The following is a 27,383-nucleotide window of genomic DNA, read 5'->3' as shown; positions in this document are numbered from 1 at the left end:
GACATGTTCAAGCTGAGTAGATTTACTTGTTCTATTTAAATTTTTTATAACATTATGTAATGGTGTAAACTATCTTTCCAAAGTATTCTTTCATGTGAGCTGCAAAGTAAGTATGGCAAGTGTTTTTATCACCGTTTCAGAGGAAGGAATTGAGATTGAGAGGTGTTACAATCTGTCCAAGTGCGGTGACCTGCAGTCCAGGTCTCTTAACTCAGATCACATGTTCTTATTTGTAAAGTCTTCGTAATAATGTCTTCCTACGTGTGCACTTCTGCTCGTGCATGTTTATGCAGCCATACGTGAAAATGCTGTTACCACATGCGGGCAGTCATGCCACTCCAAAGCTGCGCTATTTTGATAAACTAGGAAACATTGTCTTACTTAGTCTAAATTAGTATTCTTGGTCATTTTATTAATCAATTGATTTCTTCTCTGCCTACCTCCTGAAAACACAGTGAACATTTCTCAGACATGTGCTGTATGCTGGGTGCTAAGATTCAAACCACTCTTTTCCAGAAGGATCTTCACAGAACACGTCAGAAAGGTCATTGATTAGAGTAGTATAAGTGCTTTGTTAGAGATACCACTATTCGGAATGGTACAAGAATAGACAAAAAGAGTCATGGTCATGAACTACTGTTCAGAGTTGACATGAGTTAGCTGGGCGAAGAAGGAAGGGAAGGGAATGTCATACAGGGAACAGCCCAGGAGAGGCACAAATACGCCAAGAATCATTGCACATTCCAGGTACTGTCAAGGAAAGTGTTTTCAGTGTGCATAACACAGTGGTTTTGTTGCAGGAGAGTAGATGAGAAAACCAGAGAAGTAGTTAGAGTTTACTCACAAGAAAAATAAAAATTAAAAAATCAGAAACCATTTAAGGAGATAAAAGAGAACCTCTTGAGATAAAAGAGAAAGTTATTGCTTCCTATGACTCAAGACAAAAGGAAAGATACAGAGAGTCACGTAGTTCTCATTTTTGCTGAAACGTAAACATGCAAATGCTGCAGAAAGAATAACTTTTACTTAATGGAAAAAAATAGGGACTGTGAGACTATATAGAAATGGTGAGTAATAGCGAATAATGTCTTCAGCCACTGGTTATGTTCCTGTTGATGCATACTTTGAGATTTAAGCCTGTTTTGTTTTTATATCAAACAAAACTTCCAACATGGGAAACCAGTAAGCATAAATATTAGAATGAAGTGATTAATGTTAATATTAACTTGTATTACTGTTACAAGACTAAGATCAGCCAGAACAGAATATAAAGCAAGAACTGAATTTAAACTCAGTTTACCTTGAAAAAATTATCACTGCTTTTGATGTAAAAATATGAGGAACATTGTCCATTACTTATTTCATTTACTGTCTTCTGCATAAAGTTCCAAATGAGAATTTTTTAAATATGTAACTCAGTTCAAGGAAAAGTTATGTTTTCCTTGAAGTTGCTTTATTCCTCTCCCAAATACTGATTTCCTGGCTTCTAAGTTACTCAGATCCATAGTTGAAATTTATTGTCAAACCTTATGGTTTCATTTTTGTTGTTCTTAATTCTGATTTTCACTTTTCCGATTGTTTTGTTCTAATGAGCAAACTCAAATCTGTTGTGAAGAGAGCTAGAGTATTATGTGCATGTAGATAAGAGGCAGAACTCAGTGTATATAAAACAGTATAAATTATTTGCTCAGTTCATGTTATTTTAAACTGCTATGAATGCAACCTGCAAATGGATTCAAAACACCAATATTCTTACCAAAGTTTTCACAAGTCTACCCATGGTTGACGGCAAGACCATTACTCGCTAAGAACAATTTCTTGTCTCCATTTTCATCCATTCTTTTTCTGAGAATTCATTATGTTTTCAGTGATGGAGATTGTAAAATGGAAGGAAAGGGGGAATCAGGATTCAGTGGCAATTGTCCTCATCCACCTGACACCTGGTATGTGATGCTACCTTTTGGCATTTACTTCACCTATGGCTGCATATATCTCCTTTCCGTAATTATATTTTAGGCCTTCTGAGGGCAAAGACTATGTTTTATACCTACCATAACCTTACATTTGGACTTTCTGGAATAGCTGTATTTCAAATATTCTCCTAATACCAGAAAACGCTCTGATTTTTGATTCAGAAAATATGCCTATTCCTTGAATCTTTGCACTTCACACAAAGATCTAGCAAATTATTGAGGGCACTCAGCAGATACTTGTTGATGGTATTTCCTTTTTTGAACCTTTGTACAACTATATTTATATCTCTTCTGTAGCACGCATGTTTATTTATAATTCTGTATTTGCCTTATCTCTTCTCCCATCTCCATAGACACACACCACACTTCCTTCTCTCTCTCCGACCCAATACAAATACTAGATTTCAAATTCCTAAGGGCAAGGACTGTTTATCCCTCATTCCCAGAGTTGAGAACCACTGAAAAAAATGGAGGCTTCCTATGATACCTTTTTTTAAAAGAGAGGTTGGGGATGCTGACTTAGAGATTTAAATTAAATTTGAAGGGCTTCTCCACTATGAGGTTGACTGAAATCAAACCAGACTACCAAGAGAAATGATAGATGTCTATCATTTTAAAAGCAGGGTAGGTAGTCAGCCACCCAGTTTGAATGGTTTGGGCATTTGCCTTTTTGTTTGTACAGTGAGTTCAATTTTTCTGATTCTGTGGTCATGGGAGAGAAACACTGGAGACGTCATCACAGGAAAGTGTTAAATAAAGCACTGAAGGCAACCACAAGTGTTTAGACTTGTTTGATTTCATTAATATAGTTACATGAGAAAATTCATTTTCTAACTCTTTTCCCTAATTTGGAAGTATTTATATATTATTTGGATACAATGCCTTGGCATTTGTATACAATGCCTGTTATTTGTATACATGCCTTGGTTTTGTGCATTACTATGATAAATGTGGGAGAGTGAATGTATGTAAACTTGAAAATCCCAAATTATAGTATTTCAAAAATAACTGATAATCTTGTTTAATCATCTCACTTTATAGATGAAACACTTAGGTCAAGGAGCACTTAGTGACTCGCTAGAATGACAGATGTTTTGTGTGTTTTCCTTGGCATCTCGAGTGTGTCTCTATGAGAGCAGTTAACGCACGGTACTGTACTCACTTATTTCCTTGCCCTTCCCTCTGTCATCGCCTCCTTCTCTCTCTTTGAATAAAGACTGCATTTCCTGAGCATCTCTTTTGTCCCAGACAGTGTGACTATGGGGTGAATGAGCCAACAGAGCCACTGCTCTCATGGAGTTAATTTTCCCTTGGGGATTACAGACCAGAAACAAGAATACAGGCGTTAAAATAAACAGGTGGTAGGTTATAAATACTGTGAATAAAATGAAAGCAGGAAAAGGGCATAGAGAGTGATGGGGTGCCATTGCAGCTTGTTAGATTGGTCAAGGAAGGCCTCCCTGAAGAGGTGAATTTTGAGAAGAATCCTGACTGAAGTGAAGGAAACAAGAACATTCCAGGCAAAAGGAACAGCAAGTGCAAGGCTTTGAGATGGGAGTGCATTTGACCCATTTCAGGAACTGCAAGGAGACCAGGTGGCTGGAGAGCAGTGAGCGTTGCAGAGAATGGTATGAAATGAGATAGGAGAGGCAGCCACGTCGTGCAGGGCTTTGTGGGACTTTGGATTTTATACTAGGGGGTGAGAAGTTCTTGGAGGCGTGAGAATAGGCAACTAGATTTAGTAAAAGGATCTTGTGGCTGCTATATGGAGATAGACTGTGGCGGCAAGAGCTGAAAGGAGAGCAAGTAGGAGGCCACTGCAGTAATCCAGGCAACAGAGCGGTGGCTCATCAGCTCAGGGTGGTAGTGATGGATAAGGACAGAAGTGGTTGGGTCACAAGTGTGTGCCTTAGGAGCAGGGACATGGGATATTCCTCCGTAACGCTGGGGTTCCCCACAGGGCTTGCTTCTTAGTGGGCTGATTTTGCTGAGTGAATAAAGCCAAAGTGCGGCAGCATTCTTGTCACTTTCTCATACACTGTGTTGCCACTGAAAGGGTTTTCAAGGGTCTTCCTTGTATTCTTAACATCACTGGCTATGGACCACTGGAGTATTTCTTAATCTGCTTCCGCTGTTAATAGGTTCAGCTCAAGCCAGCTGATATTTAGCCAGAGAGACTAGAATTATCCTAGAGGAGACAATGGCTTAGATAACCAAACAGGAAAGGACTCGAGGCATTATATATGAAGTAAAGATCAAACTCCTGCTTCACCAACTCATAAAGTAATAAGGCCTTACACTTAAATAGCATTTTATATTTTACGATATATGTTCATATATTCACAGCCACTGTATGAAGAAGTTATTAATGCTTTTCCCATTTTATACACCAAGACTCAGAGAAGTTAGGTAATTTGTTTAAAATAACATCTACAAATGGCACATCCCCAAACCAGATAGTCCGTCTCTGGATCCTTTACTCCTACCATGCTCATAATTGTTTACTGAACAACCATCTATTGAATGTATCATGTACCATGACAGCTGACATAAACAAGCCTCCAGTGCTGACCTTGTAAGAGCTTAGAGTGTAATGGAGGAATCAGGTGAAAACGTCAAAGATTTTAATAACGTGCAGTAAATGCTGTAATAGAATTAAGCACTGGACATATTTTGGTTTTGTATACACAACTACTAAAATATAAGGTAAAATAAATACTTCTCCCAATATTCTAGCAGCTACCTGAGTGTGTATTCCATGTTTTTCTATTTTGGGAAGTGGGCTTGAATTAAAATGGCATGCAGTGTAATAAATCTATTTATTGTTTGTTATCTATAGACATCAAAATGTATACAACATCTTCTGAAATCCATAAGCTGTCTTACACAGTTTTAGAGTTCCAGCTTTCTAGGTGTTATTTCCTAAGCTCAAAATGGTAACATTTATTTTAGCATAATTTAGGTCTTAACTTTGCTGTTGCAATGGGACTAGCCTTGATAAGGTTCTGTGGTTAGAGGAATGTGTATGAAAAGATAGGATTTGGTCTCAAGGAATGCCAAAACTTTAGAAGAACTCAGTTTAGTCAGACCCTTACATTAGAATGTAGGTTATGATAAAGTCAGAAACAATTATACCACCACATGAGAGCAAGAAAGAGTGGAAATTCAGGTCTCTGAGTTAAAAAATAAATTATTCTTTCTTTTGTGGTCTTTTCTTGCTTAAGTAACTTATTTCTTCTTTTTGAAATATGTGTTTGAACAAGTGAGAAAGTATACCTGTCAAAAGATTAACCAGCTGAGAACCATTGTCAGCATTAATTTTTCCTTTAATAAATGACTCTCTGAAGCTATTTAGCAGCCTGTAATCTGGAAACAAAGCTATTGACCTATGATGGATAGTGTTGGATTTGTTTGTAAGCTTTGACTTAAATTGTCTACTTAATTTCTTTAGGTCAGATCAAGAGGATTAGAAGTAAGGGTGGTTATGTGGTTTGAATAAATATGGCTATAGAAATTGAGAACAATAATTGTAAAACATTAATGATCTACCATCTTGGTGAAGTAAATTAGAAACTAAAATGACAGTCACTTAAGCGTCAACATTATCAGAAGGTTCAAATGACACAAATTGGCTAATTAAAAGCATTTGTGATGATTGGATTTTTGTACATAGACAGTTCCAAAGTGTGTCTGAAAATATTATGAAATAATGTAATTTAACCATATGTGTGAACATCGCAGGCTTTCATAGCATGTGGGCACTCCTTCTTCCAAAATTGTTTGGCTAACATAATGCTGACTTTTTTTGCTTTTAACAATTAGTTAAAAATAGTATGAACTGTAAAAGAGAAAGGCTACTTCATTTGGCAATTGCAAAATATTCCCAATTTGAATGAAATAGGGCTCTCCTCACTTGGGCTTTTTATGTATAAAAACTGTGTATTTCATTGAATAAATTAAATTCAAAAGTAGGCCATTACTTGCAGCTGTCTATTCTAATGGCCAGATTTGATACATAGTACAGACAATTAGGGGTTCTTTATTCCTAGCTGTACTATAAAATAAGTTCTAAAGGCAAAAATTGTACGACTATAGCTCCCAGATACTTTACTGGTTTTGAATAACAAAATCTAACTCGAAAATTATGAATTAAGATTTCTCTAATACTTAAAACAGTAATAATACTCTTGGTTTTATTTTATAGTTAATAAAAGTGCAGATGAATGAAGCTTCTCCCCTCCCCTTTTTAGGATAAGTCTAGGCCATGTTTTCTGTGCTAACGTAGAAGTTATTTCCTCAATCATTTCAATTAATGGACATGCATCAAACCTTTGTTAAAAGATGCTAAGCAATGGCCAGAGCATCATTAAAGTTTGTGTCTTCTCCCTGCTCATATCACCAGGAATGAATTGCCTAGAGGGTGTATATGGCAGGAGGGAAAAGAAGTATCAAATAATATTGGAAAGTGCGCATCAGAATAATCAGTCTAAGCAACCATTTTCTTTACCTTAAAAAAGACTCTTACTGAAACGCCTACTTGTCTATGGGAGAAAAAGCCACGTCTCTCTCTTTGTAGATCTCATCTATAGGTAGTATGCAGACAGCAAGTGAGTGAGCCCGAGACCCCAAATCCAAATTCCGGCAGTAGGCCCCTCTGGCTGCCCCCATGCTGGACAGGGCACAGGTGACCTTTTTCATATACTTTCTATGACTAAGTTTCTTAGGAGAATAAGGGATGCGTGGGAATAATAAAACTCACACTTCACATTCCCATAACTGTCATGCCATGACTGTGCCAAAGTAAGGTGAATTGAGAGTTTGACTGAATCTGTATGTCCCTTTTGGTTTATGATTAACCTGCATGATACTTGATTATCAAAATATTCCAGGAGAAATTTAGAGTATCTTACATATGCCTGACACATGACAAACATAATTTGGAAGCAAGATGTTTTCATTTGGTTTGGGGATTTTTCTCTAATTTTACTGTCTCTTTACCCTCAAACCATTCAGGTGTGGGAGCTGCTCGGTCTGGGAACCTCACGTTTATGGTGGGAGGAGTGGAAGACGAATTTGCTGCTGCCCAAGAGTTGCTGGGCTGCATGGGCTCCAATGTGGTGTACTGTGGAGCTGTTGGGACCGGGCAGGTAACATTTGCACGTTACTGACCCTGACTTGATGGTATGAAACTGGCTGATGTTCATGTCTCTTTCCTGACCATGTTCTTACTTCTCCTTAATCGGTTCAACCCACAGATTCCTTGTTTGCTCAGATTTTCTTAAATTAATTTGGAATAAATTAATTTTCATTCATTCCTGTTGGAATTAAACAGACATTAACCAGTTCACTTATAAAAAAAGATACCAAGTTCCATCATTCAGATTTTGACATATCATCCCAGTGACCACTAAAATCATCCTTAAAACTGCTTCTCTTTGTAGTACTCATGTTGCCTGAGTCGCCATCACCTCCCTTCTGATTTTGTAATTCCTTGCGACAGCTCTGTTTGCAGTAGTCAGGTAGAAGTAACCTATGCACATTAATCTTTTCCTTGAAAACCAAATAATTTTCTTTTAGAAATATGGTATATCAACTTCCCAGTCAGGTAGAGGTGAATGACAATTCAGAGCTCTGAAATCAAACTAGATGTCCCCCTCCCACCCAAGGCACACGCCTCACACCACTCCCTCCTCTTAATGCTTTGTCCTGGTCACTGCACCCTCTTGATCTTATTCGAGACTTTGGTATTATCTCAGCTATGTCTGCTGTCTCCACTCCCTCGTCCAGTCAGTCTCCAAGCTCTGTTGAGTTTTGCTTCAGTGGCTCTCCTTGTTGACTGTCTTGTTCATTGCACACATTACCGGACCCAGTCTTTCTCTCACTATCTCACACCTCAGTTTTACCGCTCAGAGGGCCTCCTGGATCTCTGGACGTCAGGTTCATCACTGCCCAACACTGTAGCCACGACCAACTCCATCAAGATGCTTGTATCGTCCTCGTACTTCCCCTTTCTGCAACTTTGAATAGATCCCGATTTCCTGTCACATCAGATTTTAACTCTACCCTCCCTAGCTTTCATAGCTCTTGCCGCAGTCTTAACTATCAAATTTCTCACCATTCCTTAAAATATATGCATGATTTTAACTGTACTCAGGAACATCTCATGACCTTATGTAGTTAATCTCTCTTACATATTTACCTTTTCCCCTGCTCTCCTCCTGTCTCTCTCTTGCCTATTTATTTTTATTTTTTTAAAATACAACATAAAAACTTAATTTAACAAAAGTAACAGGTAAAGTCAAATAGGCACTTATATGAAGAGAAAAACTGACTAGAAGAAAGTATAGCTTAAACACCTTAGAGTAACCTGCTTGCGGCTGCATCTAACCAAGCTCTTGGTCTGACGAGTACAGCTCATGCACAGGTACGGATGAAAGACGTGTACATTTTTCAAGTATTCACTGAACACTACTGTAAATGCACATATACATTATATTTAAAAAAGACTTAATTGGCTATCCCCAGATATACTTCATTTTTGTTGATCTTTTGGAAGAGGTCATCTAAAGAGAAGAATTTGTGGTTCTGGCTCATGAATCATGTAATGAACCCAGCCCAGTCTCCTCCACTGCTCTTCAGACATCAGACGGGTTTTGGGTACTTGTTTGAAAAGTTCTCTGGGTAACATGACATGCGTTACTCATAGTACTCGTCAACGTACTTGTCTAACTAGTAGATCTGGTTGTGGCCCACCCTGCTTGCAGGTGGGCAGCACGGATGGGAGCAGGGCAGGAAGAGAAGAGGGGGCGCAGCAGAGGAACGTCGGCATCCAGCCCCAGCAACGACTGCTACCCTCTCTCTTGCCTATTTAAATTCTGCCTGGCACTCTGAGTAATGGTTTCCGGTTCCACTTCTCTCTCCGCTCCTGCCCTCAGTGGTCTTGTTTCTTTGAACTCCTACTGTCTCTATCTTACAGCCTCTACCATACAATTTATCACTTAATTGTTTTTGTTTGTTTGTTCATCGCCTTTTCATCCCATCTCCCCAATAAGAGTAAGCCCCATCCCTTAAAGAGCAGTCGTGCCACATACATCCGTATTCCCTATGGTTCTGAACCCACAGAAGCTGGGTCACCACTGTGGGGTTCTTACCTAGTGGGAGAGACACTGCCAAGCCCACCCCCAGCCCCTGCTCTGGGTGAGCATGTTAGGTGCAGAGGGAGGCGTGCAGCACCACCTTCCATTCCACATTTGAGACAATCAACTGCTGGATGCTCTTTTAGAAAGAAGCATGTAGAATTAGGCGAAGAAAAACTCCCCGTGAGTTATAACTTGAAAATAAAGGTACTTAATATGTACTCAATTTATTTTCAGGCTGCAAAGATCTGCAACAACATGCTGTTAGCTATTAGTATGATTGGAACCGCTGAAGCTATGAATCTTGGAATCAGGTTTGTTGAATAGCACACTTTCAAGTACTGACAATTTTTATGAGCTTTCCTATTTGATTTTCTGATGTTGAAAAAAAAAATGTTCATAAGAGATAAATGAGTTGATCCAGGACCATTTTGAAAGTCCTTCATTATTGAACTTTAATAGACTTTGCTTATTTGATGACCAATGGGACCCTGGAGAGCATGACTAGTCTTTGCCATAAAATGTATTGCGCTGTATGTTCGAAATTACATTATCCTTTTTAAGTGGGAGCTCTATTTCTTCTATTATGTTGAAATGCAAGAAACACTTTTACTATAAAATTTAAACATACTTTGGCAATGTAGAACAAATTTGTATAAAGCATGGTTTTAATGTATAGTGAATTCAAGTGTTATGCTGCCACGTGACTGGTTATATGTATCTATTTTAAATATAGTCCCCAAAATCTACACTAAAAGGGCTCTTGGTTGCTTATTCCCTAGATACACTGGATGGCATTCATAAAGCTGCAACTCCTGTGCACAACTCTTTCATTTTAACGTGCCTGTGGCTTTGTCACTTTTCATTAAGGGTATATCTTTCCATTAAAATAAAGTGGCATTCATAGTTTGCTGAAAGTGGTTCAGGAATTCTATTTTTCCTGTGATGACGATCATCCTTTAGAAAGCTTAAGGTTAATGTCTTAGTTTTAGCCTTTCATTTTTTGGGTTAGGAAAGCTACGTATGATTAATCACCTAATTAATTTTTTAATGTTTTGTATTTCATGAATATAATAAATACATATTTCTTACTTTAGAAATGCTTAATGAGCAAGAGGCTTTATTCAGGTGTTTTTTTGCACACTTCCCAAAGCTCCTTACCAAATACATCACAGATCAAAGTAGTGTTTCATATCACAGCTTTTGATAAAAGCAATAAAAAGAGCCAAAGTACTTGAGATATTTTTTAAAACACAGTAATGGATTCACATTTCCTCTTAATTACCATATCAAGATGCTGTTGTTTTATTGAATTGCCCTTGTCTCAGATGTTAAACTATCTTGACCTATTAAGTTGTCATGTTGTAATTGAGATAAAAGAGGAATTTGCTTTGCATCAGCGCTAATTGGTTTATCAATATCCTGTACCATTTACATTTTAAAATTGAATGTCTTTACGATGGTAAGCTTAGCATATCTGTACAAAGCCTTACTAAAACTGGTAGTATACGGGAAGCTCTACAGTGTTATGTCTGTGTTGTAGCCAGTTTTAGGCTATGGGTCACTTATAATTGAAAAACTGGTTACCAATCACTTGTTTTCATGTTCATCCTTCAGACCAATTTCATGGAAGAAGAAAATGTAAATTTCTGGAACCAAAATTGCATACAGAATTATTTGGTGTTGACAACAGGATTAGAGCATTAGTGCGCATATGCATGTTTAGAATTTTACCTTAATTTTTCTGGATATAAAAGATTATGTAGTAAAGAAAGCAAAAGCCTAGCTGAAGCTAGGTTGCACTGTACTGAAATTTCCCTCTTTGTCTTCGCCAGTTTAGTTTCTATTCTGCTTACTGTCAGCATCACTGGATCGGGTGTTCCGCAGGCATAGGGATGCGTCCTCTAACGTTCCTCACATAATTTTTCTACCAAAACTCTTATTAAATGATTTGCCATTCTAAAATGAGGTTTCTGTATGGTAGGTGCGTGGGGAAGCCCAACTCCAAACGCCAGCTAACAAAGCATAGTAGGAAAATCAGTTGAATCAAATGTATACAGTGAAATGTGTACATTGGCTACTAGAGTGGGGTTATTGAAAGAAAACTAAAAGTGATAAAATTCCAAATACAAAGTTAAAAGCAGAAGCAATAAATATGTTTTTCTCTTATTGTTGGCCTTGATTTACTATGATAAAAACAGTATTTAGAAATATGAAACTTTTAAATGTTTAATTTTTCCAAAACCCTATATCCATTACTGTTCCTGATATATATAGTACATATCTATATATAATGTCTGAACACAACAGAGGAACTCACTGGTTTTACTTAACTGTTAGAATGATTTATACGTTTCTGGTGCTTCAGATTTATTAATGAATTGCTGATTTTCATAGCATTAGGAATTTATCGGTTTATCTTACAAAGATTCTCAGGTATTTGAAAGTCCTAAAAATGATTGCTTCTGCTATTGTCTTTTCTGCATGGTTTACAGACATGGTTTAAAATGACAGGATTGTTCTCTAATAGACTATAGAGAGCGGCCACAATTTATTGAGCTTTGCAAGGTGAAAGAGAAAATTGGCATCAGCAAGCATAAATTCCCAAGTAGTAAATTCCCACAAAGTAGTTCAGTATCACAGTGGTTCAGCCACATTTATATTCTGCGCACTCCAAAGTGAAATTTTTTTAGAGCATTAATGTCAACATTTACAAATTGAGTCACCTATTCCTATGAAGTGATCATTCTGATTAATTTCATTCTCATAAGTCAGTGTTTTTTTCCAGAACACTGAGGTTTCTCTTTTTTTTAAATAGAAGAATAAAATCTTACAACTTACAACTCTCATTTGACCCTATCATCTTTTACAGTGAGTCTTTATGGATGTTAGTGACATTTTAAAGTGCTATAAAAAAGTAAACCATAAAAAATATTGGTATACAACATATTTTGGGATTCTTTTTTACAGACCTTTCTACCTTCTAATTGGGTTCTAGTTAGGACTCAGAATATAGTTTTATGGCACTGAAAGAGCCCTGCTCGCATTAGAGAGGTTTTGTTCCTGTGCATCACAGAGCAACAACGTTGATAATGTGAGTTGTGTTGTTTCGTTTTTCTTTTTGCTCCACCAGGAATTGGTTTTTGTTTTCCTTTTTTCCCCAATATTGGTGGTATCAGAAGTTATTTGCCTTACCAACCAGGGCCCAGGCCCCTCCAGCAAAAACTGTATTGTCTTCTTCACCAAAAGCTTAACAGTTGAACTTTTCTGGAAGGATATTCAAGGTGAAAATTTTCCCACATGCATACTTTTCATTTCTTGGCTAGTGCCCTTAGAAGATGTTGCCTTCTTATTTAGGTGACTACTGAAGCCTCTGAGTTATATGCCCTAACGGATGGAAGAAATGGCCAAAGGTTTCTAATAAAAGTTGGGCCACGTTTCTTAATAAGCTGATAAATGCCATCACATTGGCTGATTGGCTGTTAAGGTCACTACCCACATGACTCAGTGGGACTTGGGATGGTGAGAGAGCTGGGTGTAATCGATGCCTGCATCCCAGCTCTGCCAGAGACTCGAGCCTTTCTCATCTATAAAACGACAAAAATAATCGTATCTATCCATCGGGTTGTTGTGAAGGTTAGATGAGTTAATCCATGTAAATCTTTTAAAAACAGTTCCTGGCACACAGTAGGTGCTCAGTACACGGTAGTTATTGGTGTGATGGTGGTGGTGGTTAGTATTTGAATGGAATTGTACTTTAATGTTGTTTCTTCCTAACTTCTCACTAGCTGGCATTACACACACACACACACACACACACACACACACACACACGAGGGTGCCAAAAAGTGTACACACATTTTAAGAAGGAAAAAACTGTGTTAAAATTACGTTGATGGTAATCACCTTGAGCACCTCTTATAATTGCAGAAGTCAAATGTGACTTTTATTAATCTTTTGTTATCGGTATATATTGAGTATTACAATTTTAATACAGTTTTCCTTTCTTAAAATGTGGATACATTTTTTTTGGCTCCCTCTGTATGTATAACCTGTCTTCCCAACTAGAATGTAAGCTCTATGAAGGGCAATGGCTGTGTCTGCTCATTGCCGTATCTTATTATTTTTTTAATTTTATTGGGGAATATTGAGGAACGGTGTGCTTCTCCAGGGCCGCTAAGCTCCAAGTCCAGTCACCGTCTTCAATCTTTAGTTGCAGGGAGCGCAGCCCACTATCCCATAAGTGAATTGAACCGACAACATTGCTGCTGAGAGCCTGCGCTCTAACCAACTGAGCCATCCGGCCACCCACAATATCTTAACATACCTGACACATAGTAGGCACTCAGTGACGATTTGTCAGATGGATGAGGAGAGGCGAGAGAAAGAAAGGAGGCACTCCCCCTGCCTCGGGTAAAAGGTATCTGGGTGTGTGTCTTAACTGCCCACTCCTGCAGGGCAGGCGCAGCCTCTCAGCTTCTTTCCCAGGGTCTCCTTGGCTCCAAGTACAGCACCGTGTGAGCGCTGGTGAACAACTGAGTGATTTACTAAAACTGACATGGTCTTAGGTGTTTCATTTCCAAAGCAGTTCCTGTGATACAATCATTTCAGTTTAGTGACATCATTTGCTTTGTTCTTACGTAAAACCAGACATTATAGATACTTAGAGAGAATGTAAAGTGAACAAACTTTTTTGGCCCTTAAAAGCCTTGGTTACAGGCAAATGTTTGGATTCTCTTTAATTTTTTTACAGTTTATGCATCATTTTTACTTCTCCCAATAGTTCGTTTAAAATTCTTGTGTATTAATGGTGAATAGATTTGACACAGTGACGTTTATTTGAGTTGCATTATATATGCGGTCAGAGCAATGAATTCATCCTCTGTTTATATCAGAGAACATTCCAGCAATTGTAAAGCCACATGCATGCATGCGTGCACTCTCGAACCACATCCGGTGGCAAGTTATTATGGGGACTGACAGACTGTCATCCTTTTGATGGCTTGAGCTGTATATCTTCTGAACAGCAATGGGGCTCTTATGCAGAAAGTATCATATGTTCCCGGCCAATTTACAGGGAAGCAGCAATAACATTTTATCATGGTTGAGAGCCCAGTAGCTGCTTCCTATTAAACTTGCCCTTTCAGATACCTGTCTTGGATTAATTTGTTGATTTCAGATGGAAACTCAGTCTTCTCCAGTGAAGCATGACGTTCTAGGATAGACTCTCTGAATGACAATTACTGTGTATTCTAGCTGGTTTCAGACCATTACAAGCCTTGGGCACAGTGGAAGGCAGAGGACTTCAGTAACGGATTTTAATATCATGTCTAATTCTAACTGTCAGTTATGTACATGCCAGTGAAAGAATCCTCAAAAAGATGAAATGCAAAACACTTCTAACTTGCTCTTTTTAATGATACACTTTGCTGTTTGCTGTCTGGTGGGAGCGGGGGCGGGTGGGGGAGGACCAGCAGAGAGGGAGTAGCCATCTCCTGAAGGGAATCAGCACGGTGGGGAGGCATCAGATTGAAAAGTGAGCACGTAGCAACTGCCACCTCGTTTCCTGTGCCCCTCAGGACTCTTCTAAATAGTAGTATGTTCACCTAAAAGGATTCCATAAATCAGTGCCAGTATTTTTCCTTGAACATTCAAGAAAAATGAAATTTAGGGTTTTACAAAGGATAATAAGCTGTGCTCACCATTTTGGTATTATAAACAGCAAATGAATGTCTTTAGCAATAAAGACTGTCTTGTGAGTTACTGTTGAGTATAATCTGGTAGATTATATAATAAAAAGGGGACTAACTCTGCTGCTTTAAATGTGATAAACCATTTTAAAAGAAAATCTAAATTAGGAAGCTCCTAAATTACATTTCAAATGGAAGGGAAAAGCGATGTTTTGGGGTCTTTAAAAATATTCACTGCTCATGGAACACATTAGTCATAAACAGTCTTGAACATTTGGGCTTAGATAACATATTTGCAATTATAGCAAATTAACTCATTGTTAATTTGTGATTTTACTTTTCACAATGATTCCCCAAGCACATTGGCTTTTTCTTTTCCTAAGTCATCTGGTACAACAGCATACTGATAGCCTAATTTTATTTAAAAGGAGAAAGAAAGCATCAATAGCAAACTATACACGTAATAAACTTGGATCTTCATAAAAGAATGAATGAAACTGTTGGGTTTTTCCTGCAATCTACAGCTGAACAGAATGTATGGTAGCCAATTTAGATGGGTTCTTCTATATGTGTTATAGTCCTTTGTAAAAACCCTTTATTGTAACATGACCCACCATATGAACTCACATGGTGAATTCAGTGCATCCGGACATATCATACAGTATTCCTTGAACCATAGCTACTCCTTGAAGGCCTGCGTACATAACAGTTGTGTTCCATGATAAGTCCCTACATATCCTGGCTATTAGTCCCAGCCCCCGTCCTAGCATTGCAAAAATGTTTACTGTCATGATATTCAGCTTTGGAAATAAACACATATAATTTGAACACACAAGAACTTAAACAAGAACTTAGGCATGCCAAAATGCACAATTTGTTTAACATAAATATGTGTCTCTTTTTAGTTTTGTTTTTTTTTATTTTGGAAGAGATTGGTTTTAAGAAAAAGCAGCAAGTTTTATTTGAAACTTGATTCAGTGATACTTAGCAAAACTGCTTCCCAAACTGCAATAAGATCCTTAGAATCAAAGTAACATAGCATTTTGATTCTATTTTTTTTCTGGGTCCACACTGAACAGCCGTTTATGCCATCAGCTCAGTGATAGAACAAATGATGTTTCCGCTTGGGCAAGTTTTGTTTTATCAGGATCAGTAACCTTATCAGCAGTTGACCCAGAACTATAATGCATGTCTCTGAATAGATAGCATATGTCACAACTCTGCAGACTTGCTTCATAAGCAAGATTATCTAATGGAGATTTAATAAATAAGGAAAAGTTTGCAGCAAGAATGTTTTCTTCTTTTAAAATGATGACTTCTGTGAAGCTCGTATTGCTCATGGCTCATCTCTTGCATTTTCATAAAAGCTAAAAGAATAAACAGACACATACATGAGTCCACACGGACTCCCATGATGCATAGTTTATCTGTCAATATTTCTTTCTGAAATACGTCATTTGTGAATAAAGAATGTAGGATTTAGATCATCATATTGGTTTAAGGTTCTTATATGACACATAAATGCGTATTGTCCAAAAGACTGTGTGTGATAAACCAACAACACTTTTATGCAATTATGTATTATTTCTTAAAAGTAGGATAGTGCAGTAGGTTTTTTCTCAGTGCAGAATGTTCTGGCTCAGAATGGCATTTAATACCTTATCATTTAACATTGGGTTCTTCCCTTTCATCAATCTGCTTTGATTTTTGAAGACATACAATAAACGGAGAGAGAAGATGGAGCATCCTCCTACGTAAGTAAGTCAGGCATGACTTGTACATTTTGACATTTAACACTTCTTTTTGTTGACCTTTGACAGGTTAGGGCTTGACCCAAAACTATTGGCTAAAATTCTAAATATGAGCTCAGGACGGTGTTGGTCAAGTGACACTTACAATCCTGTACCTGGGGTGATGGATGGAGTTCCCTCGGCTAATAACTATCAGGGTGGATTCGGAACAACACTCATGGCCAAGGTAAGTGCAAGGACTACCCAGGAGAAAGGTGGAAAATGTTTAATGGCCTGACGCCCCTTCCCTCTCCTTCCCTTCCCCTCCCATCCCCCGACCACCATCTCCACTCCCCATTTAGCAAAAAATATGTCTAGCTTAGAAAGCAAGATTACTAAAATAATGATTCACTGACTCACTGGAAATGAGCTAAAATTTAGCTTAAAGATCTTTATCTTTTTCGTTTTTATTCCTGGCCCTTTGGATAAGAAGAATGGGCTGAGATTTTCCTTTTGTGGTAGCGTTTGTTTATAATATGAGCTGGTAAAGTTTTAGTCTGTGTCATAAATTGACATTAATTTACCAAGTCCTTAGTGTGGAAGCAGTAAGAATTCTCTGATGGTAATGTATTGATATTGGATGTCCACACCACAAAAGAAGAGAGAATCTTTTTCATGATACTAGATTTCGGAGTATGTCTTCCTGCTTTAAGAACATATCTTTATGCATAAGGTCATTTGAAAAGCAAATTGTTGGCCTCCTCTCATTTGTGGTCACAACTTCAGGAAATATTTTATAGATGAACAGACTTGCAGATTTCTGCGTAGACTTGATTTCCCACCTCCCCACAATCGACTTTCCCCCCCGATTATAAAAGTAATAATGCACACAACTGGACACCATACTCCATTTACTCTTCTTTGTTCCCTTTGACCTTTGTTCCCTGTGTCCATTCTGCTTCTTGGCTATGCCTGTCCATCCACTTCCTCCTCTGCCACTGCCAGCACCTTGGCCAAGCCTCATGTAGACCAGCCCTTAGCTGGTCTCCTTGCCTTTCATCCCAATCTTTTCTCATTCATTTTCCACACCATGGAAAAGCATGGGCTTCCTAAAATGTAAAACCCTGATGATGTCATTTTTTCTACCTAGTCTCTTTCATCCTTGTAGACGAGAGTCCATCTCTGCAAGTTGTCTTAGAAGGCCCTCAGTGACTGGGCCGTAGCTCGCCCCGCAGCTCAGTCTGGCCTCCCCGCGCCCCTCTCTGCTGCAGCCATGCTGACTCATTTCTGCTCTTGTTCTCTCTCACGTGCAAGCCTCCCGGCACGCTGCTCCCTCCGCCTAGACAGTCTGCCTTCCCCTCTACTCCAGATTCTGGCACAATACCCAGCACGTTGTCAGCACACTTTAAATATTTATTGGATGAAGCAATGTTTGATGTTGCTTATTTTGTTTCTATGTTTCTTGTTCTGTAATTTTGTTTCTCCTTGTGTTTCATTTAAGAAAATATTTATTTCTATGCCAATCTGGACCTTGTAGTTAGGTTTGCATGTCCTCTGTACAGGCTTTTATAATTGTGCTGTGTGGCTGTTACTGGAAACAAAGTATCTCCTGAGTGTATTGTTTTCATCCACAGCTGCAGGGTGATTTATTAGGACACATGGAAGAATGAAAGAGTCACGTGCCCAGTTTCCTTTATGTATGAAGGGGGTTGTGGTCGGTTAGCTTATTTGGTTCCTAAAATATTGCTAAGGGCTCAAACAGAGGAAACAGCTAACAAGTAAAGTGCAATAAGAAGTAGGAGGCTTCTAATCAAAGAGGGTGGTTTTGTGTGGCCTCCCCTTCTGCAGTGCTGGCTTTGTTTGGGGACTGTCCGCCATAGGTGTCCTCTACTCTGCTGGACACCTTTAGTTTAGTCATCTTTTCCAGTGTCTCTGCCCGGGAAGGACATGCCACTTTCATTGTCCTTCCTTTAAAATTATTTTCTTGATAATAAAAGATAGCTCTTTCAACTAATAGAAGACAGTGCAGTACCAAAACTTTTGGATGCTACTGTTCTCTTATTTTTATTATATTCTCGTTTCCTTCATTTTCCTTATAACGAGGAAGATTTCTTAATTTTGCATAGAATGAAAGTACTTAGAAAGGAACTTTTAGAAACCTTTAATTACCTCCGACAGCTATTAGCAAAAACACACCATAGCCAACTAGATAAATTAATAGAGATTAAAGAAATCCCCATCAGTGCTACAATAATTAAAGCAAGTGTACCTGCTTGGGCAGACCTCAACTACCATTAAATCTTGTGCTGAGGGATATGATGCTGGAGGGGCTTGTACATTTACTTCTAGGTCTTCGCATCATAAAATTCTAACATATTGTGTGTATATAATCAGAACATGATCAATACGAAATCTAGATCATTCTTCTGAACTCTACACGTCGGTTAAGCTACACGTCGGTTTCTGGTGGGCACTGAGAAACAATGTCTGGACAGTCATGACAGCATTTGCCACGCCCCCCAGGGTACCTGTTTCCTTGTAAAGCATAACAGCTTGGTACTCCATTAATTTGTTGAAATCGTTTTGCGATTCTTTCATATTAGGTTGGTGTGAAAGTAATTGCCAGTTTTGCAATTATTTTTAACCTTTTAAACTGCAATTACTTTTTTGCACCAACCTAATACTTTTTTCCTGACACCCACTGAGCTCATGAATTTGTAAATATTTTGACTAGTGAAGTAGGATATTTATTTGTTTTAAATTATATATTGTAAGCTTTCAAAGGATGCCTTCTTTTTCTACCATTTGAAGATTGACAAGTTACTCAGGGTTTTGTAGACTAATTACCTTTTCCTTTTCAAATGTCTATCCTTTAAGGTAGCAGCCACCAAACTCTTTAAGTTTTCTTTTTTTGGTTTTATTCGCTCGTATTTGGGATCATATTTACTTGCCTCTTTGAAAAACTCTTAGTAGATTTCTTTTTCTTGATCGGATTGTCTTCTCAATATGTTACGTTTACTCTGAATTCTTACATTCTAATTATACTACTAAGTTAAATATTAAATGCAGTCTTTCTTTGTAGATTTTCTCGTTATCATTTTAACATAAAAGCATCTTACCGATGTGCTGCAAAATGATGTCGGCAAAAGAGGCCTGTCTGCTGTCTGTGCATAAGTCTTAACATCCCGGTCACATTTGTTAAGTGTGTGGGTAATAAACATGCTGTTTCGTGGAAGCTATAGAAGAATTTAAGGTTAAGTAGATTTTCCAAATTTATGAGTTTGCATGTGAAAATCATACACAAAATTATGTTTGTACCTATGGCCTCATACATATTCAAGATGCTAGATATTTAATTCATTCTTTAACCTTTGCTTGTTTTTCCTTTGAGTGATTTTCTTCTTTGAGTGGATGGTATCAGTAACTGCTCAGTTATCAAGGTCGTTCTTCAAAGAGTAGAAATGTTTCTCACCTTGCTTCTTGTGTTCCCCTTTCTTCGCTGGCCATCTTTTCCAGTGGTGGGGGAAATGAGACTGGAATGAATAGTAAGAAGAAAATCTATTTGTCTTGTCACTTGTTTGCAGCTCTTATAAAATTACAAATAACCCGAAATATGTAGAATAGTACTTCACTTATCCATGCCTTCATTGTCTTCACCTGCTCCTGATATTTCAAGTTTGGACAAGATTCCGTTTTTATGGTAGTGGCTATCCATTAGCTACAGTTTAACTATAAGAGATGTATACTATTAACTTTATTTTCAAACAGGCGTAAGTTTTCTGAAACTTGTAGAATGAAGCATTAGACCTATGAGATGGTAGAGGGTTGCACTTAAAATTCAAACATATTACAGCTTCGTGTTCCATCCCCCAGCTCATTTCCTCCCCCAGCCCCTTCGCTCTGATTCAGCCTTGTTGGCCTTCTTACTGTGTTTTGAATATCCAAGCTGTGCCCACGCAGGGCCTTTCCTTTGCCCTTCCATGTGCCTGAAAGTCCCTTCCCCCAGGTTTCCAAAGAACTCACTGCCTTCCTAACACTCAGATCTTGGGTCAGTGCCTTCGCCTGAGGGAGGTTTTCCCTAAACATTTCATCTGTCAGAATGCTCTTCCTTCCACCCCACATCTTGCTACCCATCTCTTTCTAACCCCTCACCCTGCTTTATTTTTCTTCATATCACTCATCATTGTCTGGGATTGTAGTATTGCTTTTGTTTCTCTTCCCCACTAGACAGTAAGCTTCATGAGAACAGTGACTTGGTTTTATCATGACTGTATCACCGGCACTAAGAACAGTCCCCAGCATATAGCAGTTGCTAAATATTTGTTGAATAAGAGATTGAATAGATATTCAATAATTCCACAAGGGGTTTGGCTTAGGCTTAGGGGCTTCTGCAGATTTGAAAAAGCATTTGCCTGTGTGATCTCACCTGGATAGTAACCCGTGTGCAAAGTCAAAATAAAACAAAAAGGCGTGCTGGAGGGTGGAGGAGTGGAGAAATCAAAGTTCCTGGCTGGAGCACTTTTACAGCTGTATGAACGTACTTATAAAAAAATACGTAATTTACCACAGTGCTTGTAAGTTATTTTTTCAGTCTCCGTTTTTTCCTTCTTGGAAACAAGAGCATTAGAAGGCACAGTTCTGAAGTGAGCCTTACTTACCAGTGTCAATTTGTTCCCTCCCGCCCTTGTCTGATTTAGGATCTGGGGTTAGCACAAGACTCTGCCACCAGCACAAAGAGCCCCATTCTCCTGGGCAGTCAGGCCCATCAGATCTACAGGGTGATGTGCGCAAAGGGCTACTCAAAGAAAGACTTCTCGTCCGTGTTCCAGTTTCTCCGGGAGGAGGAGACCTTCTGAGTTTGCATTTGGCCGTGGACACTGTTGGAAACCAAACTCTTATCTTGAGCCTCCCGATAGCTCACTCCACAAGTAAATGAGTTTAATCAAAAGTCACCTGTCTGCTTTTGATTGTTTAGGTCACAATAAACCCTGGGGTTTTCCACCCATTTTTACCTGCTTATTCTTTTTATCTTTTTAGCGAACATACATTATCTGAAATTTTTTTCTGCGAGCCACTGATGGTCTCTGCTAACTAGCTGATTGACCTTTTTCAAAAATTTGATCCTGGATCATCTTCAATCAGGATGTTATTTACTTCATTTTACAAATAAAACCAAATATTTTTCAACAGGATGAAAACCAATCTTGAAGGAAAGAAAAGAAATCAGTGTGAGGAGAGGAATTAGAGAAAGGGAAGTGTGGTGAATTACTGTGTCCCTCGGGAAGTATGCCCTGCTAACCAAGTGGTGGTACTTTTGCATTACCGAGGTTACTGATTTATTTTCCAGGGAATTAATAAAGCAAGAGCACTCCTTGCTGCATATTTTATAATTTGGACTCTGTTACGGTGTCTTAGTGTGTCCATCCTACAACAATTCCCACTACTCAGCAAACCTGTTGTTGTTTTTTTGTATTTTTGCTTCCTTGTACATTCTTAGTACATATTTTTGACTTGAAAAGAATGACATCTTTACACCTATTTCAGAGCCAATGATGATATTTGCTTTAGATAATTATTACAGTATTCTAAATAGAACCATATTATTTTGAATTCAAATAAATTTCTATGCTGATAATACTTTCTTGGAGTTTTTGTGTCTTCCCAGCCATTTGGTGAACAATCAAATGATCTGACAAACTTGTTACAGACTAATGGGGAAAGGATGGGAGAAAAGGGAGGGGAAGGCAAAAGGAACCAAGCCCTGAATTGGCCAGTGGCAAGCCAGCTTCCTGCTGCTATACCCGAATCCTTAGTTGCCTTTGTTGGAATGTTTTCTAGGTTGTGGGTGTTATGGGGACTCAACCTGCATTAAAGGTGCTGTGTCCCAATACGGAGCTCTGTTGCCACTTTCCCCACCTCAGCCTCTAGAAATACTCCAGGTGTGATAGACCTGGACGCCAAATTTGGCAGAAGTACAACTACTTCCCATCATTTTCCAAGTGATAAAAAATTCCAGGCACTATTGTAAGTGCTGGGGCTACGGCGATAAGCAAGCAGACAGTTCTGCCCTTTTTAGACCATAAATTGTGGTATCTCCTATGTGTGTGTGTGAGGGGCGTGGTAGACAAGGAATAAATGTTTAATGCATATGTCAGGTGACACTAAGGACTAACGGGAAAAATAAAGCAGGATAAGGGGAATGGATGGGGGTGCCAGGGGTATTTTATTAGAGCGGTAAGGGAAGTTCTCTTTGATATGGTGGCTTGTGAGCAGAGATAAGAAGGAAACGAGGGAGCACGCCATGCAGATCTGTGAAGAAAGAACATTGTAGACACAGGGAAGAGAAATTGCAAAGACCCTGAGTCAGGGTACACTGGTTATGAGGAATAACAAGGAGGTTGCAAGTGAGCTATCATGAGACTGGGGCAGAGATCTTGTAGGGTCTTGTAGGACATTGGCTTCTATTCTGAGTGAAACAGGCAGTGTATCAGCAAAAGCTAACTGATACACTGCCACCCCCAAATTTTGTGCCTTAGAAGAACAAACGTTTATTATTTTTCGAGATTCTCTAGGTTGACTAGATTTCTCGTCTGGACTGGGCCAGCTCATCTGGAACAGCTGGAATGGTTGGGGCTTCGCTCCACATGGCCACTCATCCTCCAGGAGGCTAACCCGAGTTCATTCACACAATGGTGCTCCCAGCAACACCATAGGACCAGTCCCAGTGAACAAGCACTTTCCAAGCTTTTGCTTGCTTCATGGCTGCACTGTCCCCTTGGCCAAAGCAAGTCACCCAGCCAAACCCAGAGTTAGCATAGGAGGGTGGACACCGAGAGGGGCGTCAAAGTGGACATTTTGCAAACACTATCACAGCAGCCCAATCCTCTGGCCGTTTTGTCCAGAGGATTGATGTGCTCTGACCTACTTTTTAAAGGGACCCCTTTGGCTGCTGTGTGGAGCACAGACTATAGGGCAAGGCTAGAATGGAAGCACGGAGACCAGTTAGGAGGCGATCATAATAACCCAGTTAGGAAATAGTGATGGCTGGGACAAGATGTTGATAATGGAAGAGGCAAAAAGTGGTCAGATTCTGAACATAAAAGAGAGCCACTAACTGATGGATGACAGAGAAAAACGGAGAAATCGAGGATGACTTCAAGTTTGGAGAAAGTGGAAAAAAGGAGTTACCATTTACTCTCTGGGGAAGATTATGAGAGGTCTAAGAGAAAAAGAAATCAGGAGTTTATTTGATAGCCACCTAAGTAGAGAAAAACAAAGGTCCAAGCCATGGGTTACTCTAACTTTTAGAGGTTGGGGAAATGAGGCAGAACCAGCAAGGAATGACCAGTAAGGTAGGGGGAAAATGAGAGTGGTGTCCCAAAAGCCAAAGACAGTGTGTTAAGGAGGGAATGATTATTTGTATCAAAAACTTATAAATTATACACAAATAGTAAACTATCAGAGGAGAAATTAAGAAAATCCCACTTACAATTGCTTCAAAAACTATGAAATACTTAGGAATAAATTTAACCAAAGAAGTATAAGACCTGTACTCAGAAAATTATAAGACACTGAAGAGAGAAATTAAAGAAGATACAAATAAATGGAAACACATACCATGCTCATGGATAGGAAGAATTAATATAGTTAAAATGTCCATATTACCCTAAGGCAATATACGGAGTCAACGCAATTCCTATCAAACTACCAACAACATTTTTCACAGAAATAGAACATATAATCTTAAAATGTATATGGAGCCATAAAAGACCCTGAATAGTCATGGCAATCTTGAGAAATAAGAACAAAGTGGGAGGTATCACACTACCTGACATCAAATTATACTACAAGGCTATAGTAATCAAAACAACATGGTGCTGGCATAAAAACAGAAACATAGATCAATGCAACAGAATAGAGAGCCCAGAAATATGGATTTATTTATGGTCATTTAATCTATGACAATGGAAGCAAGAATTTACATTGGAGTAATGACAGTCTATTCAATAAATGGTGCTGGAAAACTGGACAGACATACAAAAAAATGAAGCTGGACCACCTCCTATGCCATGTACAAGAATAAATTCAAAATGGATTAAAGACTTAAATGTAAGATCCGAAACCATAAAATTCCTAGAAGAAAATATAGGAAGTAAATTTGCAGACATTACCCAACATTTACTGATACATCCCCTCGGGCTAGGGAAGCAAAAGAAAATATAAACATGTGGGACTACATCAAACTAAAAAGTTTTTTTCACATCAAAGGAACCCATCAATAAAACCAAAAGGCATTCTACTGAATGGGAGAAGATATTTTCCAATGATACATCTGATAAGGGGTTAATATACAAAATTGATAAAAACTCATACAACTCAACACCAAAAAAACAACCCAATTAAAAAACTGGCAGAGGACATGAAGAGACATTTCTCTAAAGAGGACATACAGATGGCCAACAGGTACATGAAAAAATGCTCAATGTCACTAATCACTAGAGAAGTGCAAATAAAAATCACAATGAGATATCACCTCACCTCGGTCAGAATGACTATCATCAATAAATCAACGGACAACAAGTGCTGGTGAGGATGCAGAGAAAAGGGAACCCTCGTGCACTGCTGGTGGGATTGCAGATTGGTGCAGCCACTATGGAAATCAATATGGAGGTATCTCAAAAAACTGGAAATGGAACTACCTTATGACCCAGCAATTCCACTCTTAGATATCTATCCAGAGAAATCCAAAACGCTAATTTGAAAAAAATACATGTGCCCCTATGTTTATTGCAGCACTATTCATAATAGCCCTGACATGGAAACAACCAAAATGCCCATCAGTAGACGACTGGATTAAGAAATTGGTACATTTATATAATGGAGTATTACTTGGACATAAAGAAGAATGAAACCTTACTATTTGCGATGATATGGATGGACCCAGAGAACATTATGCTAAGTAAAATAAGACGGAGAAAGACAAATACCACATGATCTCACTTATATGTGGAATCTAAAGAATAGAATAAATGAACAAACTAATCAGAAACAGTCTCAGAGATATAGAGAAAAAACTGATGGTTGCTAGATGGGATGGGGTTGGGGATGAGGGAGAAGGTGAGGGGATTAGAAGGCACAAATTGGTAGCCACAGTATTGCCACAGGGATACAAAAGACAGTTTGGGGGACATAATTGATAATGTTGTAAAGATTTTGTAGGGTGTCAGCTGGGCACTTGTCTTATTAGGGAGACCACTTCATGGATGGTGTAGATGCCTGATCACTGTGCTGTATACCTGAAACTGAAGCTGAATAATATTGACTGTCAACTATAATGTATATATAGTCACAGGATGTGGAGTACAGCATAGGGAATAGAGTCAATGGAATTGGAACAGCTATATATGATGCCAGAGGGGTAGTAGATTGGGGGCAGGGGGCTATCACTTTGTGAGGGGTATAAATGTTTATTACATTGTTTTGTACACCTGAAACTAATAATAAATAATTAATAAAACTATTGATAAATTGAATGATATAAGGACTGAGAACTAATCATTTGGATTTGGCAAAGTCAAAGTCGTTGACTGACAAGTGTTTTGGTGCTGTTGGAAATGAGATTGAGAATGAGAGACTGGGAGGAGAGGAATTGGAAGCGGTAAGTAGGGACAACTCTTAAGAAGTTTTGCTATAAGATGAGTGGGATAGACACTGGCAGGGAATATGGGGTTGAGGGAAGTCCTATTTATATTTTTAGGATGGGAGATATGGGATTGTGCTGATGAAGGTAGTATTGTCATATAAAGAAGAGAGAATGATGCACGAGAGAGAGAGGACACTTGCTAAGGGGTGTCTTTGGGTAATTGAAAGGGGAAAGGTACAGGCATGGATAGATGTCTGGAAACTAAACACCAGCACAAACAGATCAAGTGTCAGACGGCCAGCGTCTTGCATGAAGTACAGAGCAGCACTGAAATTAATTATACAGTTTTTTTTTAACATAGAATAATCAATGCTAGTGCTGGAAAGGACTTTAGTAACCTCTAAGCATAACTTGTTTAAGTCACCCTCCTTTGACCATTAGTTTTCTCATCTATAGAGTTGTCATAAACAATGTAGCCTAATATTAAATGCATGCTTGGAAACTTGAAACAAAAAAAATATGAGTTAAGGAAATCACAAGTGTTATTGAGCATGTGAAGAAGTTAATAACCTCGTACATCGCTGCCAGGAATATAAAACAAGGCAGCCACTTTGGAAAATAGTTTGGCAGTTCCTTGAAAGGGTAAACATAGAGTTACCACACGATCCGGCCGTTCCACTCCTAGCTATGTACTCAAGAAAAATGAAAACATATGTCCGCACAAAAACTTGTACATGAATGTTCATAGCAGCATTATCCATAATAGCCCCAAAGTGGTAACAATCCAAATGGCCATCAACGGATGAATGGAGAAACAAACTATGGTACATCCATAACAATGGAAGACTGGCCATAAAAGGAATGAAGTATTGGTATATGCTGTAACGTGGACGAACCTGGAAAGCATTGTGCCAAGTGAAGGAAGCCAGACATAAAAGGCCACATACTATGTGACTCTGTATGAAATGTCAGAAATAGGCAAATCCAGAGACAAAGTAGATGAGTGATTTCCAGGGAGGAAGGAAGGGGGAGATGAGGAGTGACGGCTAATAGGTATGGAGTTTCTTTCTGGGGTGATGAAAATGTTCAGAATTAGATAGTAGTAATGGTTGCACAACTTTGTGAATGTATTTAAAACCACTGAATTGTACACTTTTATGGTGAATTTTATGGTGTGTAAATTTTATCTCTGAAAAAAACTAAGGGAAAAA

General features: G+C 38.6%; 1 protein-coding gene and 1 pseudogene across 4 annotated transcripts in view; one reads left to right on the top strand and one right to left on the bottom strand.

Annotated features, from left to right (window-relative positions):
* The window catches only part of HIBADH (3-hydroxyisobutyrate dehydrogenase), a 116,120-nt gene extending 93,954 nt beyond the window's left edge, over positions 1-22,166 (top strand). For all 4 annotated transcript variants that reach the window (XM_074340919.1, XM_074340920.1, XM_019726160.2 and 1 more), the window contains 4 exons: positions 6,987-7,120; positions 9,347-9,423; positions 16,620-16,776; positions 21,227-22,166. In XM_074340919.1, the coding sequence (XP_074197020.1) occupies positions 6,987-7,120; positions 9,347-9,423; positions 16,620-16,776; positions 21,227-21,385 (527 nt within the window). In that variant the 3' untranslated portion in view covers positions 21,386-22,166. The remainder of the gene's footprint in view (positions 1-6,986; positions 7,121-9,346; positions 9,424-16,619; positions 16,777-21,226) is intronic.
* On the bottom strand, positions 8,301-9,216 carry LOC109444663 (cyclin-dependent kinases regulatory subunit 2; annotated as a pseudogene).
* Positions 22,167-27,383: the final 5,217 nt, after the last annotated feature.

This window comes from Rhinolophus sinicus, linkage group LG09 (assembly GCF_036562045.2).
Source record: "Rhinolophus sinicus isolate RSC01 linkage group LG09, ASM3656204v1, whole genome shotgun sequence".
NCBI classification, from domain to species: domain Eukaryota; kingdom Metazoa; phylum Chordata; class Mammalia; order Chiroptera; family Rhinolophidae; genus Rhinolophus; species Rhinolophus sinicus.
This window is presented reverse-complemented; position numbering and strand designations above follow the sequence as displayed.